The sequence below is a fragment of the Rousettus aegyptiacus genome, unplaced genomic scaffold, assembly GCF_014176215.1.
Source record: "Rousettus aegyptiacus isolate mRouAeg1 unplaced genomic scaffold, mRouAeg1.p scaffold_m13_p_15, whole genome shotgun sequence".
Lineage (NCBI taxonomy): Eukaryota > Metazoa > Chordata > Mammalia > Chiroptera > Pteropodidae > Rousettus > Rousettus aegyptiacus.
This window is the reverse complement of record NW_023416290.1, coordinates 13993970-14019024: the sequence shown is the minus strand read 5'-3', so window position 1 is coordinate 14019024 and position 25055 is coordinate 13993970. Positions and strand designations below refer to the sequence as shown.

General features: G+C 39.6%; 1 protein-coding gene across 4 annotated transcripts in view; it reads right to left on the bottom strand.

The window, feature by feature from the left end:
* Positions 1-25055, bottom strand: part of ASPH (aspartate beta-hydroxylase) — a 176807-nt gene that overhangs the window by 84576 nt on the left and 67176 nt on the right. For all 4 annotated transcript variants that reach the window (XM_036232830.1, XM_036232831.1, XM_036232829.1 and 1 more), the window contains 4 exons: positions 23789-23827; positions 23357-23389; positions 21862-21906; positions 11136-11177 (listed from right to left, as the gene is read on the bottom strand). In XM_036232830.1, coding sequence (XP_036088723.1) covers positions 11136-11177; positions 21862-21906; positions 23357-23389; positions 23789-23827 — 159 coding nt within the window. The remainder of the gene's footprint in view (positions 1-11135; positions 11178-21861; positions 21907-23356; positions 23390-23788; positions 23828-25055) is intronic.

Genomic DNA, 25055 nt, shown 5'->3' with positions numbered 1-25055 from the left:
ATATAGAGTGTTTTAGGGACTGCTAAAAATAATCACCCAGAGCACCTCCAGTGGGCAGGGAAAGTCAGAAGACCTACGCGCACGGACAGTGTAGCAACTGAGTTCAAGGCAGTGATGACTCGGCGGAACTCACGTGCACCTGTGGAAAGGCCCCCACAGACCAAACAACTGAAGCTTGACGACAGGTGTCTTCACAGCCAGGTACTACAGGTTTTCTCTCAGAAAGGTAAATGAATACATTATTTGAGGGGAGGACTGTATTTCACACTTTCCAAGCTCCCAAGCCATCTAAATCAAAGCTGTCCGATGCTTTTGTACATATTTGTTTTTAGTTGATAATAGAAAAATATATGAAAACGAGAAGATATTGCTGGACCTGTGCAAAGCACTATAAGAGGTTCTCTTATGTGTTCATACACTCATTTACTCCATCCACTATGTATCTGTGATGTATCGTACATGAAGTAAAAAGATAAACAAATAAATGGGAAAATATTTTTGCAATATAAAAACCAACAAGGGGCTAATATCAGCAACATAAATGAAACCGCTGAAAATCAACAATAAAAAGAAAAAAAAAGGTATGAATAGGCAATAAAGAATCAAGAATGGCTTACAAATTTGACATAGCCAGTTTCTGTAATACTCAGTATAATATTAGTCCATCATTAAATCAATGAACTATCACTGAAACTATTAAAATAACTATTTGGAGGCACTTGAAAATGACCAAAGACGGGCAGAAACTTATGAATAGAAAAGTTTATTTTTGAGAGACTGCTTCTCCATTGGGTAAGAGTGGCGAGTATGCAGTGTTCTTGCATGGGGGTGCTGCTCCCCAACTGCTCCAAGCCAGGCAGTGGAAAACTGTGTCTCTCCTCACTGAGCAACAAAACAAATGGAAATTTAAAGGGGAAATTCAGGAAGTAGGAGAGCTACAGAAGGGCTGAGATTCAAAGTCTTCGAGTAAACTCTGCCCAAATCCCGGGCTGACGGATAACTTTCTAACCTCATGAGGAACTCCAAGGAACCCAGTGAAAAGGCAGGCAGAAACTAAAGGTCATTGGATTGATTGTACAGTCAATCCTTGAGCGACACAGTTTTGGAATTGTGCAGGTGCACATACAGGGATGTTTTTCCAATAAACTTCTACAGTGTTTTCAATCCAAGGTAGGGAATCTGTGGTTGCGGAAGACCAAGAATTGGTCTACGTCATTTTATATAGGAGATTTGCGCATCCACAGATTTCAGTTTCCACAGGGGGTCCTGGAACCAATCCCCTGCAGATTCGAAGGGACAACTCAGTGTTTGAGGAGTCAAAAGTTATATGCAGATGTTTTGACAGTGCGGGGGGTCGGCAACCCTAAAACCTCTACATTGTTTAAGAGTCAACTGTATGACTGCAAAACAAACTGCCCTCAATGCAGCACCTTACAACTACCATAAACTGTCATCTGACACAAGCTCCTTGCTACACAGACCTGTCCAAAGGGCTGCTTTCACTTTCTCATGACGTGGCAGCTCGTTTTCCCAGAGCACATGATCAAAGACGAGCAAGGTAGAAGCTGCCAGTGTCTTTTATGGCCTAGCCTGGGCAGTTACACTGTCATTTCTGCAATGCACTATTGGTGACAGAGGTCGGCCCTGTTCAGTGGAGAAAGGACTACACAGCGGCATGAATTCCAGGAGGCAAAGCTCACTGGGGCCTTCGTGGAGGCTAACTACTACAGAAATCCGCCTCTGAAAGACGGAACTGCTGCTGGTGAAATCTGCATGTGTTTTGTTTTGCTTGAATACATTTCCAATACACACACGGTTTGGGAAGCAGAAAACAGAAGCCCTACTGGCTTGAGGCATAAGATGGCAAAACTTGGGGTTGGCAAAACAATTGATAATTTAGATGGCGAATCCCAGATGCAAGCGGAAATCCCAGATGCAAACCCCCACCTGAGTATAAATTCTGCCCAAATCTATAGCAGACCACTGGACTCTGCAGGCACAGGGCGCCTCCCCTCCCACCCATCAGCGTGCTAAACTTAAAAAACAGCCGGAAGTCAAAGCACCTAAGCAGAGGCAGTACTGCTTCATACCGCAGGGAAAACAAATTTTCAGTGTGAGTCCAGGCAAATTATCTAGACACCGAGTCTACTAGAAACAAACAATCCTCAAAAACAAACCTTAAAAAACAAAAGAAATTCCAGAGTTGCTATGACAAATTATATCTACAGTCCAGCTTTTAAGCAAAAATTATTGGACATGCAAGTAACAGGAATCTCCTGAGCCATCCTTAGTAAAAACAAAAACAAAAGAGTAGTCAATATCAACTGCCTCCAAGTGTGCCTGGATACTGGGTCTATCAGAAAAATACTTCAAATCAGTGAATATAAATGAGTACAAAAAATTAAAGAAAAAGATGACATAAAGGAGGAAACATAAAAAAGCTATAAATCTATAGTGGAAAAGAATCATGGCTGGAATAAAAATTTTACTAGATGAGCTCAGTGGCAGATATGAAATGGCAAAAGAAGGAATCACTGAACTTAAAGATAGAGCAATAGAAATTATACAATCCAAAGGAAAAACATTTTAAAAAAATTAATGGAATTTCAGAAACCTGTGGAACATCATCATTCAGTCCGACATGTAACAGATTCCTAAAACATACAGATAGATACCGGAAGTAGCAGAGAGAGAAAGATGAAAAAAATACTTGAAGAAATAATGGCTGTCAAATACTTAATTCACAAGATTTTTTGGTAAGAACTGAATGAGAACCTGTGCAAATAACTTAAAATGTAGTACATTGGACACACTTAAAGTTCATTCATACTTTGATATTTCCCTTTATATACTCTTCCTGTCCATCATTTGTATCTCATTATCACCATTAGATGAAGAGACAGTTAAAGGAAACGGGATTTACCACATTTTTTCCTGCTACAACTATTTATTCAGCTCCTATTATGTTATGGTTAAGTGCTAACAGGGGGATGTGATGATTATTTTATGTGTCAACTTCGCGAGGCCATGGAACCCAGATACTTGGTCAAACATGATTAGATGTTGCTGTGAAGGTATTTTTTAGATAAGACTAACATTTAACCTTTTCCTATTTAGAAAAAAAAAAAAGTGCGGTTTGTGGCCAGCATTCATTTAACATTAAGTCCAGGAATGCTACGTTTTCTAGGATTTGACATTTTCAGCGATTGAACTATTAAAAATAGAATGCTATAAGTAGAATGTCATTTGTTTCTAAAAACTATCAATATGCTAGGGTGATGAGAAGATAATAATAAAAGCGAGATATTTCGTGGCAAACTCGGGAGGTAAGGTCAGGGCTGTAACCCACGAGTTATCTCGGGGTAAACGCCACAGCCACTAGCACCACCGGCGAGTATGCTCTGGGTCAACGGGAACTGGGTTAAATCTGTAGACGTCGAATATCACAGACTATCCTTCATAGCGTGGGTGGGCCTCCCTCAATCATTTGAAGGCCCAAAGAAAAAGACCCCTCTCCTCCCACAAGGGGGAAAGAATCCGGCCTCCAGATTGCCTTTGGAGCCAGCTGCGACACCGGCTCTACCCTGGACCTCCAGCTCGCCTGCCCACCCTGCAGACTCTGGACTTGCTAGCCTCTATAATCACATGAGCCAATCCTTTAAAATAAATCTGTGTCTGTCTTCTGTCTTTCTACTTTTCTTTCCTTTCTAGACACACACACACAATCATGTTGGTTTTGTCTCTGGAGAACCCTGACAAATGCTGAGGGTTATGGGCGTCATGGTTCCCATCCTTAATAAGTTTTTTTGTTTTTTGTTTTTGTCTAAAAACTAAAGGGAAAACTCAAAATATATGCTAAAAATTCATAAGCACAGGGATTTGCCTGGGACCATAGAGACACAGATCTTCTGGTCTGGAGCAGCATTGGGGGTACAGTCAGGGCAGCAGTAAACTCAAGCGCAGCTCTGAGGAACAGGAGTTCGCCAGGTGAATGTGAAATGGGGAGGCGTGGAAGCGCATTCTGAATGAAGAAAAGCCACAAGCGGGAGCTAGATCATGAGGTGCCCTGCGTGCTATACTAAGGAGACTAGCTTTTAATTCTCAGGAGAATGTTCTCCATTTTTGCTCAAATATGTAATTCACACATATATATATATATATATATATATATATATATATATATAAACAAACATTTATTTATTTACTTATTTAGAAAAATCCCAGGAAAAACTTCACAGAATTTTTTTAATGAAAAAAACTTCTTTAGGCTCGACTATGGCCCTTGCTGGTTCTATCTCATTTTCCTCACGGCCATGGAAAACGCAGGAGTATTTATATGAGACACTAGCTGCACCAAGCTATTTACTGGCTCTCACACAGCCACTGCAGCCTTTTCTTTAAATTGCATTACGAATGTGATTTCTGTAAAGAAAAATTTAGTGTTAAATGTGACTTGTTTTCTAGTGCCATCTGGTGTTTAGTGAAGGCACCGAGTATTACTTTTTAAGGAATACAAATAATAACTAAGAGATCTTTAAATACCTTCTTAACAACATTCCCAAAATAAACTGTTTATGCATATCCTTAATCGTAATAAATAACATAATGGGATATTAAATTTTGGTCTAATCAAAGGAGAATTTCAAGAAACGTCCATGATCCAAATACAATTTTCTCAAACATACATGCGTGCGCACACACACACACACGCACTCACGCACACACACACTCACGCACAGAACATGTTTTGCTTTATCGACATGGGTATCCTGTTGCTCCTGAAATTTCTTTAAAGACTCACCAATCCTCAAATAACAGACATTTGATTTGATTTATATTAAATCACTAACATATTGCATACTTTTATATTCAATGAATTTGTTAAAGCACATCTTTTAAGGTTTAGAGTCAGTTTTGCTTCCTTGCTCTTACTCCATAAGCAGATCCTAGTGACACGTGCAAACATATGCAGATCAAGCCACCACTCACCACCTCTGTCTACCCCACATCCTAAACCTGGCCTTCATCATCTCTCACCTGGACTTCTGCAATTGTCTAAGTGGTCTTCCTGCTTCCAATTTTGCACCCCTAGAGTGAGACTCGGCCTTTTAAAACGTAAGGAAGATCATATTAATCTTCAGCCTGGAATCCCCCAGTGCCTTCTGGTCTCCCTCAAGAAGACACACAAAGCCCTTCTTCAAAGGCCGCTGTGATTAGGATCCTTCAGATCCTTGCAACCTCTGTGACATCTCACACTCCCCTCTCCCCTCGCACTCTCCTCACCAGCCACACCTCCTCACCAGTCCTCACACACCTTTGGGACTATGAACGTGCTACGGCACCCGGCATGGCACCCGGGAGGGAACTCTCTTCTCCGGGTAGCTGCACGACTCACTCCCTTGAATCTTCAAATGTCAGTGTCCAAAAGGCCTATCTCTAAAGCAAGACCCCTGCCCACTGTCATTCTCTGGACTCTTGTCCTGTTTTATGTTTTTTTTTTTTTCCCCACAGTTATCACTGCTTATTACATTCTAATTGCACACCTACACACACACACACACACGCGCGCGCGCGCGCAAATGTAAGTACCACAAGAACTGGGCTTTGTTTTTATTGACTGCTTTGGCCCCAGTGCCTAAAACAGGGCCTGGTACCCAGTGGGTACTCAAATATGCTACTGAGTAAATATGTTACTGAGTAAATGAATGAAAAATCATTGTTTGAATTTGACATCTAATAAGCCATTTTTGCAGCGCATTACTTTGTAGTTCACACTCATATTTTATGATTATGGAACATGGAATCCATGGGAAAAGATGACATCCAGTGGGGAGAAACTGATACAGCAATTTTATCTAAAACAAATATAAATAATCTGATTCAAGTCAAGAATCTGGCATCTCCAAGTGTGGGCCTATTTTGGAATAAACCCCATCCCAAACTCGTGACTCTATCAAAATGAGCTAGATCTAACCGTCTAAAAGAAAGGAATCATATAATTATTAATTCTAAGTAAAAAAAAAAAAAAATCTTCCACTGTCATCAGTATTTCCTCACCAGTATATTTCAGGGAAGATGATAGTATGAGTAGAAAATTAGACAAACCTAAAACCTAATAATCCGTCTCGAGGCAAATTTATAATTACCATTAAAAAAAAAATCTCCGTTCCTATATGATGAAATTGAAGTCAAACTATTAAAACACATTTAATGTTTTTACTGCATATTCCGAAAATAGAAGACTTCCCCTTCCTTCTTCCCTATCCATTAACAGCATCACATAAATCTGAGTATAAAATAAAGAAAAAAAAAGGGGGGGAATTCCCAAAGCTAACAATCTGCTGAAATATAGGGTTTTCAATAAATCTGTAGTAACATTTATTCCTGTGTTTCACACTCAAGAGCATACTGTAGTTACAAATATCTTTTGGTTGGTACTGATGGAAACTGTGAGTTTTGTATGATGAGGAGTGATGGACCACTGATTCCACTGTTCCCATGAAGAGAGAACGAGCCCAGCCCCACTTCCCCCCAAATGTTCCCTTTAGAATCAGAACCCCTGGAGGATAACGCTGTGCTGTGTCCCAGGCCTTGCAGAGGGACGCGTGGCCCCTAAGGATGAAACGGAGAGGGAGCAGTCTGGGGCGGGGTGTGCCAGTGTTCGCCATGTGCAATAATCAACGCCCACAACCCACTCTCCCCTCTCTCTACCTTTTTAAGAATGCGCCCATGTAGACCTCCCAGGAGCCAACCAGTCAGTATGTGAATGTGAAAGGCTCTGAGTGGCGCAGACGCTTGCATGGCTGGGTATGGAATCCCATTGGACAGAGCAAAACGTCCAGACTCGCTGCCATCGCCTGGCTCCTGACTTTCTCTCCAACTGCATCACATGGGCTGTTGGGTCATTCAGGGCGCTCCAGCTTTCCAGACCCTTCCTTCCCACCTCAGGATGTTTGCACAGACGCTCCTTTGCTCAGGGTGCCCTCGGCCAGTGTCCTCACAGCCTTGCACGCATCACTCACCCCTGAGACCTTCCCTTCCCGCCTCCCTCCGGCACTCTCCCGCTGTTCCCTTCAGAGCCTGTCGCCACTTCAGTCTGTGTGTGTCACCGGACTCCCTCGTGAGACGCTGTGAAAGCAAGAATCCTGCCTGTCTTACTTCCTACCTGTGTCTATTTGCCTAGAATAGTGCCTGGCATGTAGCAAGCATGCAAGTATTTAAGTAGATAAATAGATGGGGTTTTTTTTTAGCAGAGAACAGTAGCCATTTTCCTAAAAAAAAAGGAAAGGAGTAAAATACAACTTGCCTAAGCCTACACACTGCTGATTTCTCTCAATATTCAATATTTCCTTCTTCTTTAGAACCAGAATACTGAATTTTAGCTTTCATAAAATTCTATCAGTTAAATATCATTCTTCTAGGAAGCCTACTACTCCTTCTCTTTCATTCCTTCCTATTATCTGGATGTGGCTTAATGACTGGTGCTAGAGCAGCCCCTCTGGAACATGAGGTTATGAACTAAGGATGGGAAAATGCAAGGGAGGAGATGGTCCCTGATGAGCCACTAAACTGGTCCTAGGTCATTTATGTGGGTAAGAAATAAACTCTTTATCTTGTTTAAGCCACTGAAATTTGAGGCTTAAAAAAATTATATGCAACTGACTTTAACTGGAGTGGGGATGTGTTGATTCGTAGGGAAGGTCTGAATCTGACATATAACTCGACCCTTGACAACATGATGGGGAGAAGGGGAAAAAGAAGGGGCTGTCAAGACCACCAGGACTTTCCTTCAAAGTGCGTATTTCCCTAACCAATGTGAGACAGGAAAACAAGAAAGCACAGAGCATTCATGCCCCTTCTCTGGCATCCTCTGGGTTGCCGTTCGGGATACAGAGTGAGACTTGAGTAAATCTGGTCCCAAAGAGCAGCCTCAGTCTACATTAGTGGTCTCTGTCTTGAAGCCTAGTGACAAAATATTCTTTGGCCCAAGGCAAACTGAGTGATGTAGATCATTTTAGTGATTTTTGTAAAGCTAAATTTATTCAATTAAAAAATATATATATTCTTTATTCTTAAATTAAATCTTACTTTTTGAGCTAGAAATACCTTTGATTTTATAATTGTAGTACATATAGATGTTTTAACAGTCCTGTTTTAACAAAAGTTTAAAATTGGCACACCCATGTCATATCCCCAAATCAACAATTTAACTGCTAATAAAAAACCCAAAGCCCAGATATTTGGAAAATAATAGTAGTAGACTGAAGTTTAGATAATGATAATAGTAGATTGCATTTATTATTTTCAGATATTATTTTCACTTTATCCTTCCACGATGTGAAAGTATATGTTATGAGGCATAAGAATCATTCATTATCCTCATTTCTGGACGAAGAAACTGAAGGTTAAAGTGTTTTTAAATACAGGTTTCTTCTCATTAGTTCTGTGCTCCAAAGAGTGTGAACATGACGATTTCCAAGGTCCATCGACTTAGACACTTAAGTCATAGAAGAGACCAAAAGATCGCTGCTTTTTTTTTTTTTAGGATTGACAACAGCAGAGTCTTCTTACCCCGGGGTGACTGAAGTGTTTGGTGTCCCATAGATTTCCCATAGTTTTAGCTCTCCCAGTCAAATTTTGGGTCTCCCATCAATTTTTATCCTAGGAGTGCTATCTGGGTCTGATTCTTATTACTACAGTTAAGGTCTTATAGAGCCTTTAATGTCTATTCATAGTAATCCCTAGTAATTAAAAAAATAATAGAAATTCCTTCGACAAATATTTACTGAGTGCATACCAGGTGCCAGGCGCAGCAAATGGAGCAGTGAGGAAAACAGACAAAAATGTGTCTTCATGGAAATTCGATTTCAGTGGGAGGTTCGGAAAATAAACATGAAGAATTAAACTGTCAAATACAATCATGTGGTGGTAACTGCCATGGAGAAAAGCAAGCAAGGAAACAGAGTGGAAGGGGGTTGCGATCTGAACTCAGAAGGGTCGGGAGGCTTACTGAGAGGGCAGGAGGTGAAGACAGACTAAGGCGGCGAGGCTGGTGGCCTCGAGAACGCTCAGCCTGGCGGGACTGGCCAGTGCAAAGCCCCCGCGCCCCGAGTGTGCTCGGCACGGAAGCCAGTGTGTCTGCAGGAGCATCAGCAAAGGAGAGAGGTATAGCTCTTGAGGTTAGGGAGGAAACCAGAAGAAGAGAGAAAGGATTGTGTGAGGCCTTGTAAACCACTGCAAAGGACCTTCTTTGTTTCCGCTCTGAGGAAGATAGGAAGACGCTGGAGACATCTAGGCGACAGGATACGATTTAGGTTTAAAAGCAGCAATATGGCTACTGTGTTGAGAAAGATTATAGAGACAAAGGTGGAAGCAGGAAAACCAGTTAGGAGGGAACTGGAAATAATCCAGGGAAATGATGGTGGTGCCTGGACCCCGGGGGTAGCGAGTGGGTGACGTGGCAGGAAGTAGTTGAGTCCAGATGTATTCCGGAGAAGACTGACAGGGTCTGCCGATGAGAACATTCGCAGGAGGAGTGGGTTTTGCAGAGGGAGAAGGTCAGGGGTTCAGTTTTACACCTAGTATAAGCTGGAAATGGTCAGATCGCGGTCGTAGGCAGACAGCTGGACATGCCAGCCTAGAGTTCAGGGAAGGAATCCAAGCTGAGGGTAAATGTGGTGATCTAAAGCCCTGAGATTAGATGAGATCATCAAGGGAGTGTGTGTAAATCGAAACTCTCTGAGGGCTGAGTCCTGGGGCTCTCTGATGTTTGATGGTCAGTGAGATGCGGAGCATCCCTCCAAAGTGGCTGAGAAAAAGCAAACAACGCAGAGTAGAAAAGCCTAGAGAATGTGCTACGTGGCAGGCCAAGCGCAGGAAGCGTTCCGGAATAGTGGAAGTGATTAGTTTTATTGAAAGCTGCTGATACCCGCTTTGCTTTTTCTCCCTAGTGCTTATCACTGTCTAACATCATATGTCATGAAGATACTGGAAGGTGGGGAGGTAAGGCAGCACGGAGAGCTCGTGCAAGATGACCGAGCTAAACCCCAGTCCTCTACACACACAAGTCAACCGTCAGCTTCCAGTACTGAGGAGAAAATGCAGAATTAACAAGCTACTTGGACATAGGAGAAACGGCTGAAAGAAAGCTGGGAACGGGACTCCTGGACAGAGAGCAGTACCATAGGTGACTACTGTGTTTCTTTAAGTAGTAACTTTTAAAACTGCATCTCTATATGATTTTGATAAAAAATTAAAAACAATCAGTCAGAAAAAAAAAAAAATGCATGAGCTAGATGCCTAGTTCCCAGCCTCAGAGCTGTAAAATTATGGCCAGAGGCCAGCAACTCCCTATGCTCATCACGTATTATTTACATACTGAGTAGGCTAGATCTCGTACATTGTGTCCTGTATCTTTTCGACATAACGCTGTTTTCACCATTACAAATTAAAGGCGTTTCTAAAATTGTAATATTTAATCACTGAAGATTTTATCATCCAATTGATACTAAAAGTACAGCCACTGTTCTGTGATCATCCATGTAACTTAACTTTAAAAAAATAAGAATTAAGTTAAAATTGCACTGTTATCAAATTTATGAAAATGCCTTTGTAATAAACTCTTAGAAGGCAGAGATAATCCTTTCTAGACAGATGTAACTTTGTTTGCATGTCTCCCTTTCCAAACGATTTAGAGTTCCTTAAAAAAGATAGTGCACTGTGTACTTAGCACAGTTGCCAACACAGGGAACAATAAATAATATTTAAATTTTCCTAAGTGCTTCACCTGTGCTAGACACTGCTTTAAGCATTTTACATGTATTTTTACTTGCTTACTATTGTGGAACACAATATGGTTTTCTGAAGTTGATGACAGAAGAAGAAACTGAGGCACAGGGGTAAGTAATTCTCAAGGATACACAAAAATGGCAAAACTAGGGTTAGAAGCCAGGCAATCTCTCTCCGGAGCCTTAGCTCTAAATGTCTATGTAGAATATTAATAAATGACTGCCGACAAAACCCAGTGGGAATTAATCTTAACTAGTGATATAAAACAAAACCATCGTTTTGGTTATGAATGATCTGATGACTTCTTCGGATATACATTTGAAAGGCTGTTTATTTGATAATCTCACCTTTTTCTTTTTGTCCTGGGTCCTCTGTTTTCCTATTTGTTTCTGGAAAGCAAAGACAAAACAAAATAAGTACTGTGAAAATCACCATTCAATATCTCAAAATATAGGACTATATTTAATGCTTTCGAATCAATCTAATTTAAGAAAAATATTTCTGGGCAAACAATTAAATTTTTCTAAATTCTGAGTTCTTTGCACATAAACTTTGTTTTAAAATATTAAGATTAGACTCATTCGAATTACTTATAAAAGCCACTGAGCAGTGTGACCAGGTATCAGGCATCAGGTGCCAGGCTATGGGTTTCTCCTCTGTAAGAGTGGACAGGGGTGATCTTTACCACCTCAAGCGCTGTATGAGGATGAAGACAAACTGGGGTCGGCAGAAGCCCTCATCAAAGGGGGGATGAGGGAGGTAGATACAGGTAAAGAGTGTCAAACATATGGTGACGATAGTGAACATACAAGGCAAAATACAGATGAGGTATTATTGAATTGTACACTTGAAACTTACATAACTTTATTAACCAGTGTCACTCCAATAAATTTTTTAAAAAGCTTGTTCAATGTTTTTTATTGTTTCCTAAAAACATAAGACTATAATAGGCACCTTATGCTTTAAAGGAATGTGTCACATGACAGAGAACATTAGTCTTGTTCCTCTAAGGACTTCTCTCTCTCTCTCACACACACACACACACACACACAGGTAAGCCACTGGCAGGTGCCTGACCTGAGCCCGAGAGCCCACCTCTGTCAGCTTTTCCCCAAGGGAATCAATCACACTTAGTGTCTCGCCCACAAACAGGGTTACCAAGCACAGTGAAACCCACCGAGAACCGCACTGGCCAAGGAACAGCCATCTCACAGGGAAGACACCAGCATGTGACCTGGCCTTGAGTTAGTAAACAAGCTGCTGCGCTCATTTATAACTTCGCATCTGGCCTACTGTTTAATACAGGTTGGTATCTAGTGAATGTTCAAGGTGCATCAGTTGATTGTAGTCACAGGAGGTGCTTATCGGGTCCTTGGATCTTTCTAGGAACATGTGTGTATGCGTATTTTGGCGTGGAGATGGAGCAGTTTGGGAGACTGATAAACAATCGCAGACTCTGGCCTTTCCCCACAGTAGACATGCGAGGATGTGGGTGCAGTCCAGGGTCGGGGAGCATGGATGCAGTCACGGAGCACTTGACTTTTTGGTCCCTAGTTTCCTATATTGATTCCTATAAAACATTTCATGTGGGGGAAGTGAGAAGTAAATCTGAGGCAGGCTTCTGATGCAAGGAAGGACTTTTTACAGTCAAGCACTGTTCTCCCTTGAGGCCCTAGGTGAGAGGAAGGGGACTAACTTTGAAAGCTACAGTGCGTCAGGCTTAGTGCTAAGCACATCGCATATGCCTCTTGTCCGTGACACCTGACAGGGAAAGGTCTTATCTCTCTCTCTGTGCAAAGGAGGAAGCTGAGAAAGTAGAATGCCCAAAGTTCTTAAGGTCAGCGTTGACATCATTTCAAAGCACATAATCTTTCCACTACTGATTTTTACCTTTCTAGAAAAAGAAAAAAGCCCAAGAAGCGTCAGGTCTTGACTTATGTAGAGTATGTTTTATAAATTTGACTGCCGTACACTTTCTGGACAGTGCTACAGAAGGTACCTAGGATATTTAAAACAACAACAACAACAACGAACCCTCGATCTTATTAACTACGACAGTTAATAAGTTAGGCAGTGCATCCATCATTCAATAGGATGCACTCTTGTTAGCATCAGGGATGCAGGATTGAAGAAAAGCATCAAAAATCTCAAGGAGCTGTCTTTCTAGTGGTGTCAGCAACGCCTGCACAACCCTCAGTAACGTGTTCCCTGGTGCCCGGGTGTTCACTCCAGAGTACGGTGAATGGCCTCGGGCTGGCAGGCGGTTCAGCCTTGCCTTGTTTCCTGGTCTGCGAGCAGGGATGACAGCCATCTGCTGGGAGGCGCAACTCCCTCACACACACAAAGCTCTTAGCAGAGTAACTGCGGTCGGTGAAAGCGAGTCTGCTCACCCTTAGTTTCAGGTCTTACTTTAATTGTTTCTTTTAGGAATGGTGGAGAAAACAACACTTTCTAGAACTCAAGAAGCTCAAACCAGAATGACTTATCCTCCCAGGATGATGGTCAGAGGATCGGGAAGATAGAGGGAGTGAGGCAGGGGTGGCCTTGCCAGGGAATTAACCAAACTAGGACTGAACAAAAACCTGCAAAGGATGGGCACCGGGGCTATTCACTGTAATCCTGCCCCCAGAAATGAAGCATAACAGTAAATTTTAAACAAAATAAACATAATCTACCAGAAACATGTTAGGAAAGGGGCTAAAGGTATTCCTTTGTGATTTTTAGTCATCAAAATGCTTATAGTATTCTAAAATACCAACAAGTCCAAAATGAACCAATTTTATTACATAACAAAATAAAAAATATATTTCAGAATAATGACAATATAGAGGAGAATTCTGTATTTTATTGCACTCAAATAACATTAAACAGAAAGACATTTACATTATTTTTAGAAAATCCACTGATGTTGCCCAGCATGGCATATATTTGTAAAGGCTCATTAATTCAGATATTTGGAATTAAAAAGTATTTGAAGTTGACCACAGCATAATGAATCCTCTATTTCTAGAGATGATTATATACAAAAATCCAGTAGAATTTATTTTATTCATTTATCTTTTCTATGTCACTCCTAAATTTCCCTAAAAAAAAAATATATATGGCTTTATAAAAAGTAGTGTTCTATGATTCACAATATGAAGAGCTTTATTAGAATTTTTATTACCCACATCACAGCTTTAGAAAATTATTGCTTTTCTTATTATTTGGAGTTTCACTACACATTAGACCAGCATGCATAACTTACTATAACATTATATTATGATCTATAATGATGAAAATATAAAATCTCTTTTGATTTTAACCCTAAAAGCAGGGAAAACATCACCTTATCTTCAATGTTAACATAATCAAGAGCTACTCCTGACTAGTAAATAAAAGCACTTGTTATGGCTTTTTTATGTAGCTCATGGTCCTTTCAAAAGGATGTTATAGCTACCTTCTTTGCTAACAAATGAAAATTTTTGTCACAGCAACTATTTCTGAGCCACAAATGAACCACATTAAAAATAGAAGAAATGCTTCAGTGTAGAAGGAAAAGGCTCATACGCGTGGAAGAGCAGCAGAGGTGTGGCCCCGTGAGCGCCCTGCACACACCCCGAAGCAACCCTGCGAGGGCGTGGGTGACCTTACTGGCGAGAGCACCCACTGTCCTTGGTGCTGGGAAAGCATCTCTTATTTACCCAAATGCAGAGCAATCTTTAAGTTACGCACCAGTAATTTAGATTGATTTTCTAAAATTTAAACAAATACTAAATGGATGACAGCTATTACATCATTAATTCAAGTTGCCGAAAAGCGTTTTTGTGTGATATAGCGGGCCACGTCTTTTTTCTATGCCCTAATGAGGAATTTCAGTTTCCTCTCGTCATTCTGAAAAATAAATTAACCACGATAATTTAAAACTTTCACGGAAATATTATTTTCTCTATTTAACGAAATAAAAGCTAAAGGAATCTGAAATTTTGAGTTCTACCTTGAATACTCAAAGCTAATAAGACTTTTTTGTAAGGATATCAGTGCAGATATATACAACTCAAATCTTCACAGATAATGACCTCTGTTAATGTTTTCAAGGGTGCTAACGCAAGGTACCTCTAACAGCGTTTAAATCCCATTGAACGATTTGCGCAAATCAGTTGAACACAGTGTTAATTCCTAATAATATATATTAAAACTCTGCCAAGACAATTGCCGCTACATCATCAATATAATTATTATTAACTGCTGTCTGGAAAACACACATCAATGCAGGTAGGACTAAAAGCTGAGTCACACACACAACAGAAAATGCAATGGATTCACTAACACTATCAAGAAAGGACATGCAGAAGTGTAAAATTACACGTAATTTTGTTTCTAAAAAAAAAATACACTAAAATGCCAGTGGACTATGATTCACTCAAAACATCTTTAGTGTTCATTCCCAAAGATCTTGATCTGCTCAGTAATTACGTCACAAGATCTATCACAGCCATCTTTTGGAGCGTATGGTTAGGCTGGTCCTCCTGTGGAAGTGGGGGCAGTCTTTCTGAAGCTTTAAGTATCTGCAAAAATAAGGGGAAATCTAAATTAAAGGACCAACGAGACATAGACTGTGAAACTGCTTCATTTTCATTGACGTTTTAAAAACCCACCAACAGAAGTAAATACTTTTTTGATTTTGTGTTGCTGTTTTTAAGGGCAGCTTGATAACAGAACGGTTAACTGCCCAGAGAAGTTCCTGGTGTGACCTGCAAAGGTGTTGATGAAAACTGAGGTTCTTTAGGGGATCTGAGAATTACAACTGAATTTAAGTATTTCACTCTTTTGAGAAATACAAGCATTAATTTTTTTCTCCTATCAATCTTTTCATTGTATTAAAAAGGCACATGATTGAGAAAAAAAATCTAGTATGGTATTTGAAAAACAAATATAGGAAGGACTTTCAAGGAGCAACTGGATACTGTAAGTTGCGGTTAAAATAGGTTACTTTAATAATTTTATGCCAATTTTAATGTAATTGACAATATAAATGGTCAATAAAAAAATTAAGGATTTTGAAAGAAGTAAAATTCATTCCTGTTTAACTTTCTGCAAATACTTTCTTATTCCTAATTTTAGTATCTAATTTATTTTTCTCTCATAGAACTGGATCTACTACAGTTAAAGAAAATGATCTGATACAGATAAAAACTCATCCAATTTTTGTTTCATTCCTTCCTTCCTTTCTTCCCTCCTTCCTTCCTTCATCTATCTATCCTTCCATCCATCTATTTACATGTGTTATGTGTGCTTCTACGTTTAACCAGAAATTTTTGTCTAAGCAGAATTATTTGGTGCTAAGGTGAAGAAACTAGAAATTATATGCACACTTTTATACATCTAATGGAATAAGTTTATGTCCACAAAACAGGCATGTACAAGAATAGCCATAGCAGATTTCTTCACAACAGCCCCAAACTGGAAACAGTACAGTCGTCAATGAGGAATGGATTTTTTTCAAATGTAGTATATTTATAGTAAGTAACAATAAGACCAAATTATTTTACATAACTATGTGGATGAAGCTCAAAGACAGGATGCTGAGCAAAGGCACTACAAGAACAGGCATTTCTGTAACCTGTGCAATCAAAAATACCTTGAGACCAAGGTAAGTTGTTCAAAGTACAATGATGAGTACTGATAAAAAGGCAAATAAACTGAAGCTCAATTTTAATTTCGAACAACTTAAATAAATGCCCCTAGACCTTCAAGGACAACTCCACTCAGAAGTGGCTCACGGAGGTGCAAACCCGACACCTCCGAAGGCCGGCCGGTCAGGTCCCCGCCAACTCTCCGCGTCCCGCCTTCCAGGTCTCCATTAGGCGCCATCGTTTATTCATTCAAGGCAGACACACATCCTGACTCCACCCCCCAGCAGCCCTCTCCCCCGTCAAATCATTTACAACTCTGATTTCTAGGGAATCAGGCCCCCTCTTCATTCCTCCTCCCACGGTTCAGGCTCCACTGTGTCCGGCCAAGGTTCGTACCTCCGCCCTCCCCCCTCGCTGGTCTCCACCTTCTTGCAGGACCTGCTCTTTTCGTGTCTGGGTTTGATCATGTGACTAACTCCTCTGCCTAGAGCTTTTCAGTGGCTTCCTGTCACTTTTAGGCTCATATTTTAGACATTTAAACATCGTACATGAAACACCCCAAGAAGCGACGCCTGCCTACTTTTCCGCAGCACTCTGTCCTGGTTAATGATACCGTGTCGGCTGCTTTCCTCGGCTCTAAGCCCACGGGACTGTGTGAACCCATCTGAGACGGGGCCGTGCTGCGGGTCACACGCCTTCACTGCCCCACCGCAGAGCAACCCACAGCGGTTGCTCAATATGTGTTTCCTGAATAAATGATCGAGTCAATAAAAATAATATGCATATTAAGCACTTATCGCACAGGCTCAGACCACGAGGGCCGCCATCCTAATGCTGGTTAGGGGCCCTACTGGTCAGAGTTAGGAAATACCGGTGACAGGGGAGGCACGAGGGAAAGCTGCAGACAGATGCGGTGGGGTGGAGCCATCGCCGCCGCCAGGACATTCGACAGCAGGGTGAGTCACAAGTGCCATCCCCATTTTCAGAGAGACAGGAGCAGCGGAATCACCAGAAACACTGATGCTCGCATGTCTACATTCTGGTAACATGATTAGAATCACAAAATATATAAAAATAAATTTGTTGTGTGTGGCATGGCATGACAGTAAAATTACTGATGGAACCAGTTAGTCAAATGGTCTTAAAGGATTATTTGGCAGAAGTTTTACTCTCGTGAATTTCTAAAGTGATTTCTTCATAAATCATACAATTTGTGCTACATATATTTATGCTGCCACGCTGCTAGACATATGCTATAAGATTTCATGTAAAAATATGAATTTGAGGAGAAAGGTGAAAATCTGCTAAAGAAAAAGAGATTCCAAAATCGATTTTTAAAAATCTGGTATTTAAAATGATTGAATTCTAATATCAAAATGATCAATTCTTAGGACTGACCTTTTACATCCCTGCCAAGAGTTTATCAGCAAAGCACTTATAAATTCACAAACATAAAAAGACAACAAAATTTAAGCTACTGGAAAACTTATTTTTCTACACTGAATCATAATTAATCTTCAACATTCCTGAGTCCTAAATGATATACTAATGTACATTAAGAGAAAAACACCAAAGAATACAACCTCTTCCTTTTTATCAGACCAAAACAGCTCTCAAAACTCATCAGCTCTTAGGCCTTCGTTTACTTAAAATCCTCTAGAGCACCGGAACCAGACGGAAGGACTAGTCTCAGTCCTACCCTGTGAGCTCTGTGACCTCAGGCAAGTCACTGTGGCATGCTGCCTCGATTCCCTCATATGTAAAATGGGGATAACAGCAGAGCTACCCCTTGGGCTATTGGAAATAATAAATGAGTTAATTCATGTAATGTGCTTAGAAGAGAACCTAGATCATGCTTACTGAAAGTAAGCATTCATGATCCCCTAGTGTATGTCTGGATACAATGGTAAATTAGACAGCTCCTGCCACACAGAATTATCACACCAATAAATGTTTTTATTGACTTTAATAAGCAATATTAGGACTGTATAACCTAGTCTTATAATGATCAGGGAAGACAAAATAATCATCGATTAAATTCTGAGGGCCAGGAAAAAGTGAACTAATAGCCAGCATTTTGGAGTTTTTCCCTGAATAAAAGAATTTTAAAGATTAAAAGGCAGTAAGGAGACAGGCCCTACAATTAGGGTGCCCACAGTTTCTGTAATCACATACATAATTAAACGCCATTACAAAAGCAGTCAGCCTACTGTACAAAAGATCATGAATACAAATTTTTGACTTATTTTTTAAGAGTGAATAATAAAAAATTATAATATAAAGTTAAGACAGAGAGGATAATAGAAATAAACAAAGCAAGCGCAATCACTGAAAATGACCGTTGCTAGCTCTCAGTGCTGCATTCTCTTCGCCAAGGTCAGACCACACTGCGTGGTGCATCGACAAGCCTGTCATGGCACCAAATTACGGGTTCCAACTTCCGGAACAAGCCTTTCAGAATTTAGCTTCTCTATTTGCCAATGATACATCTGATAAGGGGTTAATGTCCAAAATTTATGAAGAACTCATACAATTCAACAACAACAACAACAACAACAACAACACAGACAATCCAATTAATAACTGGGTGGAGGACCTAAAGAAACATTTCTCCAAAGAGGACAAACAGACGGCCAAGAGACAGGAAAAGATGCTCAATGTCCCTAATCGCCCGAGAAATGTATATTAAAACCACAATGAGATATCACCTCACACCTGTCAGAGTGGCTGTCATCAGTAAATCAACACAGGACAAGTGCTGGCCAGGACGTGGAGGGAGGGGAACTCTCGTGCCCCCTTGGTGGGACTGCAAACTGGTGCGGCCACCATGGGAAACAGTTTGGAGGTTTCTCAAAAAGTTCAAAATCGAACTACATTATGACCCAGCAATTCCACTTCTGGGTATTTGTTTATCTGAAGAAATCCAAAACACTAATTCAAAAAAGATACATGCACCCTTATGTTCACTGCAGCACTGTTTACAATAACCAAGATATGGAAGCCACCGAAGTGCCCATCAATAGACAATTGGATTAAGAAGAGGTGCTACATCTATATAATGGAATATTACTCAGCCACAGGAAAAAAAAAAAAATCTTACCATTAGCAATGACTTGAATGGACCGAGAGGGTATTATGCTAAGTAAGTCAGACAAAGAAAGACAAATACCATATGATCTCACTCACAGACCAGATAGGAGGGGGATTGGGAATCTGGGTGAAAAAGATAGAGGGATTAAGAAGTACAAATTGGTATTTACAAAATAGTCATGTGATGTGAAGCACAGCATAGAGAAGATAGTCAATAATATTGTAATAACTATGCATAGTGCCAAGTGGGTACTAAACTAATTGGGTGAATCATTTCATAAGTTATATAAATGTTTAACCACTATGCTGTACACCTGAAACAAATATAAAATAATACTGAATGTCAACTCTAGTTGAAATTTTTTTAAATAAATTTTTAAAAATAACAAGAGGGGTATAACCATAAAAAAGATCAGGCTAATTAATTACTAAACGATAACGGCCATACCCATCATTTAGTGGGAGCTTATTATGTCAGGAAGTATGTATATTAATCAAATTTTCATTTTTATGTGTTTTCGTTGTTAAATATCTCATCTAAAAAGGTGCTTTTATCCCGGCAGTCAAACCGTTTGGTATTTTATATCTATGCTCCAAGGAAATTCTTGTGCTTAGTTTCTAAACATGGAAATAAAAGCGCAGAACTTCTTGGTCAGAAAATGGTATTACCTTTCATACCTTCACTAAAGTTAGGTCAAAATTAAAAAATGTACTGTAACTGGAAAAAATGTTGCAGAAACTCAATATTTTAGGAATGCTTATAAAACAATTTTCAAAAAAAATTTTTTTTGGCGACATTGGTTCAGCTGTACACTTAAACAGTAAGGCAGTATATGTTTACACTGTGCGTTCACCCCCTCTAGTTAGATTTCCTTCTGTCACCACGTATCTGACCCCTTTTCCCCCCATCTACCTCCTCCTCCCCCTTACCACTCTCTGGTAACCACTAGTCTATAGTTCACGTCCATGAATCTCTGTTTGTCTTGTTCACTTGTTGCTTTTAGGTTTATATCTCACATATAAGTGACATTATGTGATTTTCAACTTTTTCTGTCTGGCTTGTTTCACTTAGCATGATTTTAAAAGAAATGGATAGTAATCAAAATGCGAATTCAGTAAATCTGCTCTGCCTCCTCAAGAAAGAACAAAATGCTCTGTGACATCCCTCTCAACGATACAGAGCAAACTACAAAAGTAGGGCAGAAACATCACCTGTGTGTGTCCTTGCTGTGTGTCATTCCTGAACACCAAATCTATATATACACCCAGTAGTCATCGTGTAAAAGACCAATTTCTCCACGGATTTCTTTTCTCATTCATATTACAATACCAACAACTTTGTTCTCTTAAGTATTTGTACATATTTTTATAAATGTACATGGTATGACAACTATCAAAACCTAAAACATCCAATTGTTAAATAAAGATGAGCTGAGGTATAACTAAAAATATTCTTTGATTAGAAAAGTTTTTCCCTTGAAATTCAGTATTCAATAAATTTTGGCAGGCACAGTTATCTCTACCAAAATCAATAACAGTAATGCACATCATTGCTATGAAATTCACATTAGGTATAATGTGCAAAATATGAGTAAAAATTGAACCAATGACACAAAATGGGGAAAAAAAATGGAAATAAAACAGAAACAAGAAGAAATATATTTCGGAAAAAAGAATTGGAAAATCTTAATAAAACATTGTTTTCCTATGAGAATCGGAAGTTTACATGTGAATTTCTGATTACAGGTACAGTTAATGTCACCTCCAAAATGCATTGGAAAACTCGGGCCTTGGTTGAATGCTTTTCCCATTCTTTAAATTTACTGATGACGAGAGGGACATGTGGGGAGGTAAGGAAAAGTAACGGAATGGGCCAACGCAGTGGACTGAAAGGAAAGACTGCAGGGTCCGGACAAGTCGCAGGCAGCCTGGCCTCACGGGGAGGAGGCGGGTAACGTCACAAACGTATGTACCATGAAACTCGCATCTTAAGGCAATTCTGGTTCTATATCATCCATCAAATAGCCTGTCAGCCAAAAAAGGAAGAAAATAAAAACCTAACTTCTACTACTACTGCCTCCAGCTATAATGGCAAAACTCACAAGGCTCTTTGATCACTAACTAACACTCCTCTAATTCTAGCTCAACAAATATGTACTAGAGTGAATCTGATATGTAGTTTCCATTACTTTGGCTCACCTGATCAAAACACAGAAAATTTTCTTTTTAAGTTTAGGTATAATTAATCCTTTTGTCTCAGGGCTTTTACTCTTCACAGATTTGTTGCACACAGCTAGTGTGAATATCAACAACATATTTTAAATTAAACAAAAAAGGAAAAAGCAACACATTTGATGAAATATCATACCTGGTGGTATTTCCTGCTGTTCTTCTGCTGGAGGCACACGTACTTCTAAAATAAATAATGAAGTTACAATCCAGTACATGCTGCTGACCAGTATTTCAAATACGGATTGCTGGTATTTAAGTTACAGTGATTATTTTTACAGATTTTTTTTTGGGGGGGGGGAGGTTGGTGGATTCAATTGTGATCATTATAAAAAGAACAGGTTTTTACACCATCACAACAAAGAAAAATTAGCTACAACTTTGTTAAATGTTGTACATTTTTCAAGTGTTCTGTACAATAGGCTGCCTGACTAACCTCAAATCTCACTGCCCAGCAAAAGAGATATAAACTAAAACCCACAATTTGTATGAGAATTGATAGAACTGAGGAAAGATATTTAAAGCATCTCTTTTCTTCCTGAAAAAAAGTTTTAATGTTTTAACTCATAACCCTAATTTCAATGTGAACAAAAGAAATTAAGTTGAAACAGAATCTTAAAAATAAGTCACTATTATCAACAAAGTTTTACGAAAATATTCAAGATAACATATTCTAAGACTAGCCAAAAATGGGAATGTGAATTTTTAACATCTTGTCTTTTTCTCTGATTGCTTCAATCCACTTATAACCAAAGAGAAAGATCATACCACCTACTGATATAATGACATATTGATCTGATTTCACTCCGTAAAGTTACATGGGATAGTAGAATCTTCACACCTAACAACCCAGGTGACAGTGCCTCAATCTACAGGGAAGAGTACCTCACCTTTCTTTTTTGCTCCTTAACATTTGTAACAGGCTTTGGTTAAAGGTGGGATTGTTAACAGCATTTTCTAAAACTCGAAATATTTATGCAGCTACTTTAACTTGCTTTCTTCTGGCATTAACTTGCTTCTAATTATAAGAATGATACATGCTCAACATGAAAGATTTGTAAATAGTTTATATAAAAGTAAAAAGGAAACAAAACAAAATCATACATGTTCCCACTAACCACCATTAACATTCTGGCATATTTCCTTCTTTACCTTGAGAGTTTACTAGCTTTCTGCATTGTGACTGGCTTGTTAATGGTTTTCCTATTTACTTCATTCTTAATAATTTAGAGTCATATTAGCACTTTACCAACTTTACCAATACTTTTTCTCAGAATTTCTTTTACTATTGTCATTTTAGGTGTGTTTTAAAAAAATGAACATATCATAAAGTATCATTTCCAGTTATTTTCATCACTGTGGTTAAACTAAGAAAATGTTTATTTTGGTAATGATGTAATAAGAGGATTTTAAAAAAGAAATCGATGATTACATCGGCACATCTGAAAGAGTTGCCTATTGATACAGCTGACTTTTCCTTATTCCAATGAAAACAGGAATTCTGTCTTATTCACTCCCATCCTCCCACCCGCCAAGCACTGTGGAGAGATTTAAAAGTACTCAATAAACACCTGTTGATACATAAACATATTTTCAATTTGAAAAGTAAAACCATCTCTATAAAATTAACTTACCTTCTAAAATTATGTTTGAATCTTCTACATTATCTAGGGGGAAAAAAAAACACACACACATCTTACATTTACTCAACTTCATTAGATCCTTGAATTAACTTATAGCCACTCAGATACCTAAATCTGGCTCTTTTTAGACTGGAGTTTCTTATACTGAGACTCATAAGTATTTATACTAGCACTCCAACTTTAATTTCTAAATTTTATTGGAAGAATACAGCAAATGGGCTGATATTACCCCTGCTGGCATAAAACCTGCACCATAAGCAGGGACTAAATATTTTGACAACATCCAATTACTTCCTTGTGACTTGAAAACGTCTTGTATTTCTTACTACGTCAATCTTAGTTCCACATGTTATATGAGATTTAACCGGTACAAGGCGGGGGACGATTTGCAGGAGGAAACATCTGCTCAGAGAAAGCGCTTACCTGAACTTTCTATCCCTTCACTGTCTGATGGTTCATGTGCTATAAAATACACAGAAAAAAATAATCCTTTAGCACCGCATAACTCTCGTTATAACACAACACTGGCTGTACGATTCCAAAGCACAAAATCTAATTAATTTTTCAACTCCGGGGCTTAGCGACTGAGCAATACCAGGCTACAGAGCAGGGTGGGGAGGAGTTTGAAGGGAAGCAAGCCCAGGTTCGGTTTCCAAGTCAGCCACTTTTCAGCCACAGTAGATGGGCAATTACATATGCTTCTCTCCTAGGAAAGGGGGAAAATTAAGATTCCTCCCCAATCATTTGTTACCAGGATCCAATAATTTGTTTATTGGATAAACAAATTCACTGCTGGGCAGTACTGAATTTCCTGTTTTTGTTTTCTTTACACCTGTAGTGGAAGGTCTCAGTTACCCAAGGCTCTACCCTGCTTATCACTGTGGATCCAAATTTCCGCCAGGGGAGGAGTCTCAGACCTTTTCACCTGGGGGCAAACATGTCTGGCACCAGCCTCTGCAAATGAGGGTTTGTCTGGAAGGCCATTACTTCACAACCCTACCCACGGCCCGCCATGCATTTCTCCTCGAATTTACTGGCATGGGGTTTGATCCTCCTGCCCCAGAAGGCTCTTATTTCTGCAGGAGTCTTCTCTCATGCCCAGCTGGGCCACGGCTTCGTGGTGTACCTGATCTCCACTTTTTCCATTTTCCAAATACCTCAAATTTTTCTCCTATACGGAGAGCAAACTTTCTTATTTTCCCAGCACGGTTGCAAAGTTATTCTTTTTGTCTATTTAATAAAGAAAAAATTTTGAGCACCTTCTATCTTTTAGATATGTTATTCTCAGCACTGGTGTGGAGCGAGGGACGAACGATTTTTAATATATCGTTTTCTGTCCTTCTGGTGGCATTTGTAAGACGAAGAAGCAGTGAACGTTTGCTCACTCTGTCACCCTGAACCACGTCAGTATTTAATCATGCCGACTTAAAACAATGTCCTTTCTTCGGCCTGCTTCCCCTCCTTCCTCCATTTTACAGTCTAATTTCTTTGAAGAGTCACTTTTATTTGCCAACTCAGCTCTTCACTTCCTCCCCTTTAATCCACTCCAGTCTGTCTTCCAGCCCTGACCACCTTCTGAAAAAGGCTCCTAAGACCAATGAGCACCTCATTTCTTTAAGTATAGTTGAGTTTCAGATGTACAATACAGCGATTCGGCATTTATATACCTTACGAAGTGATCATCACGATA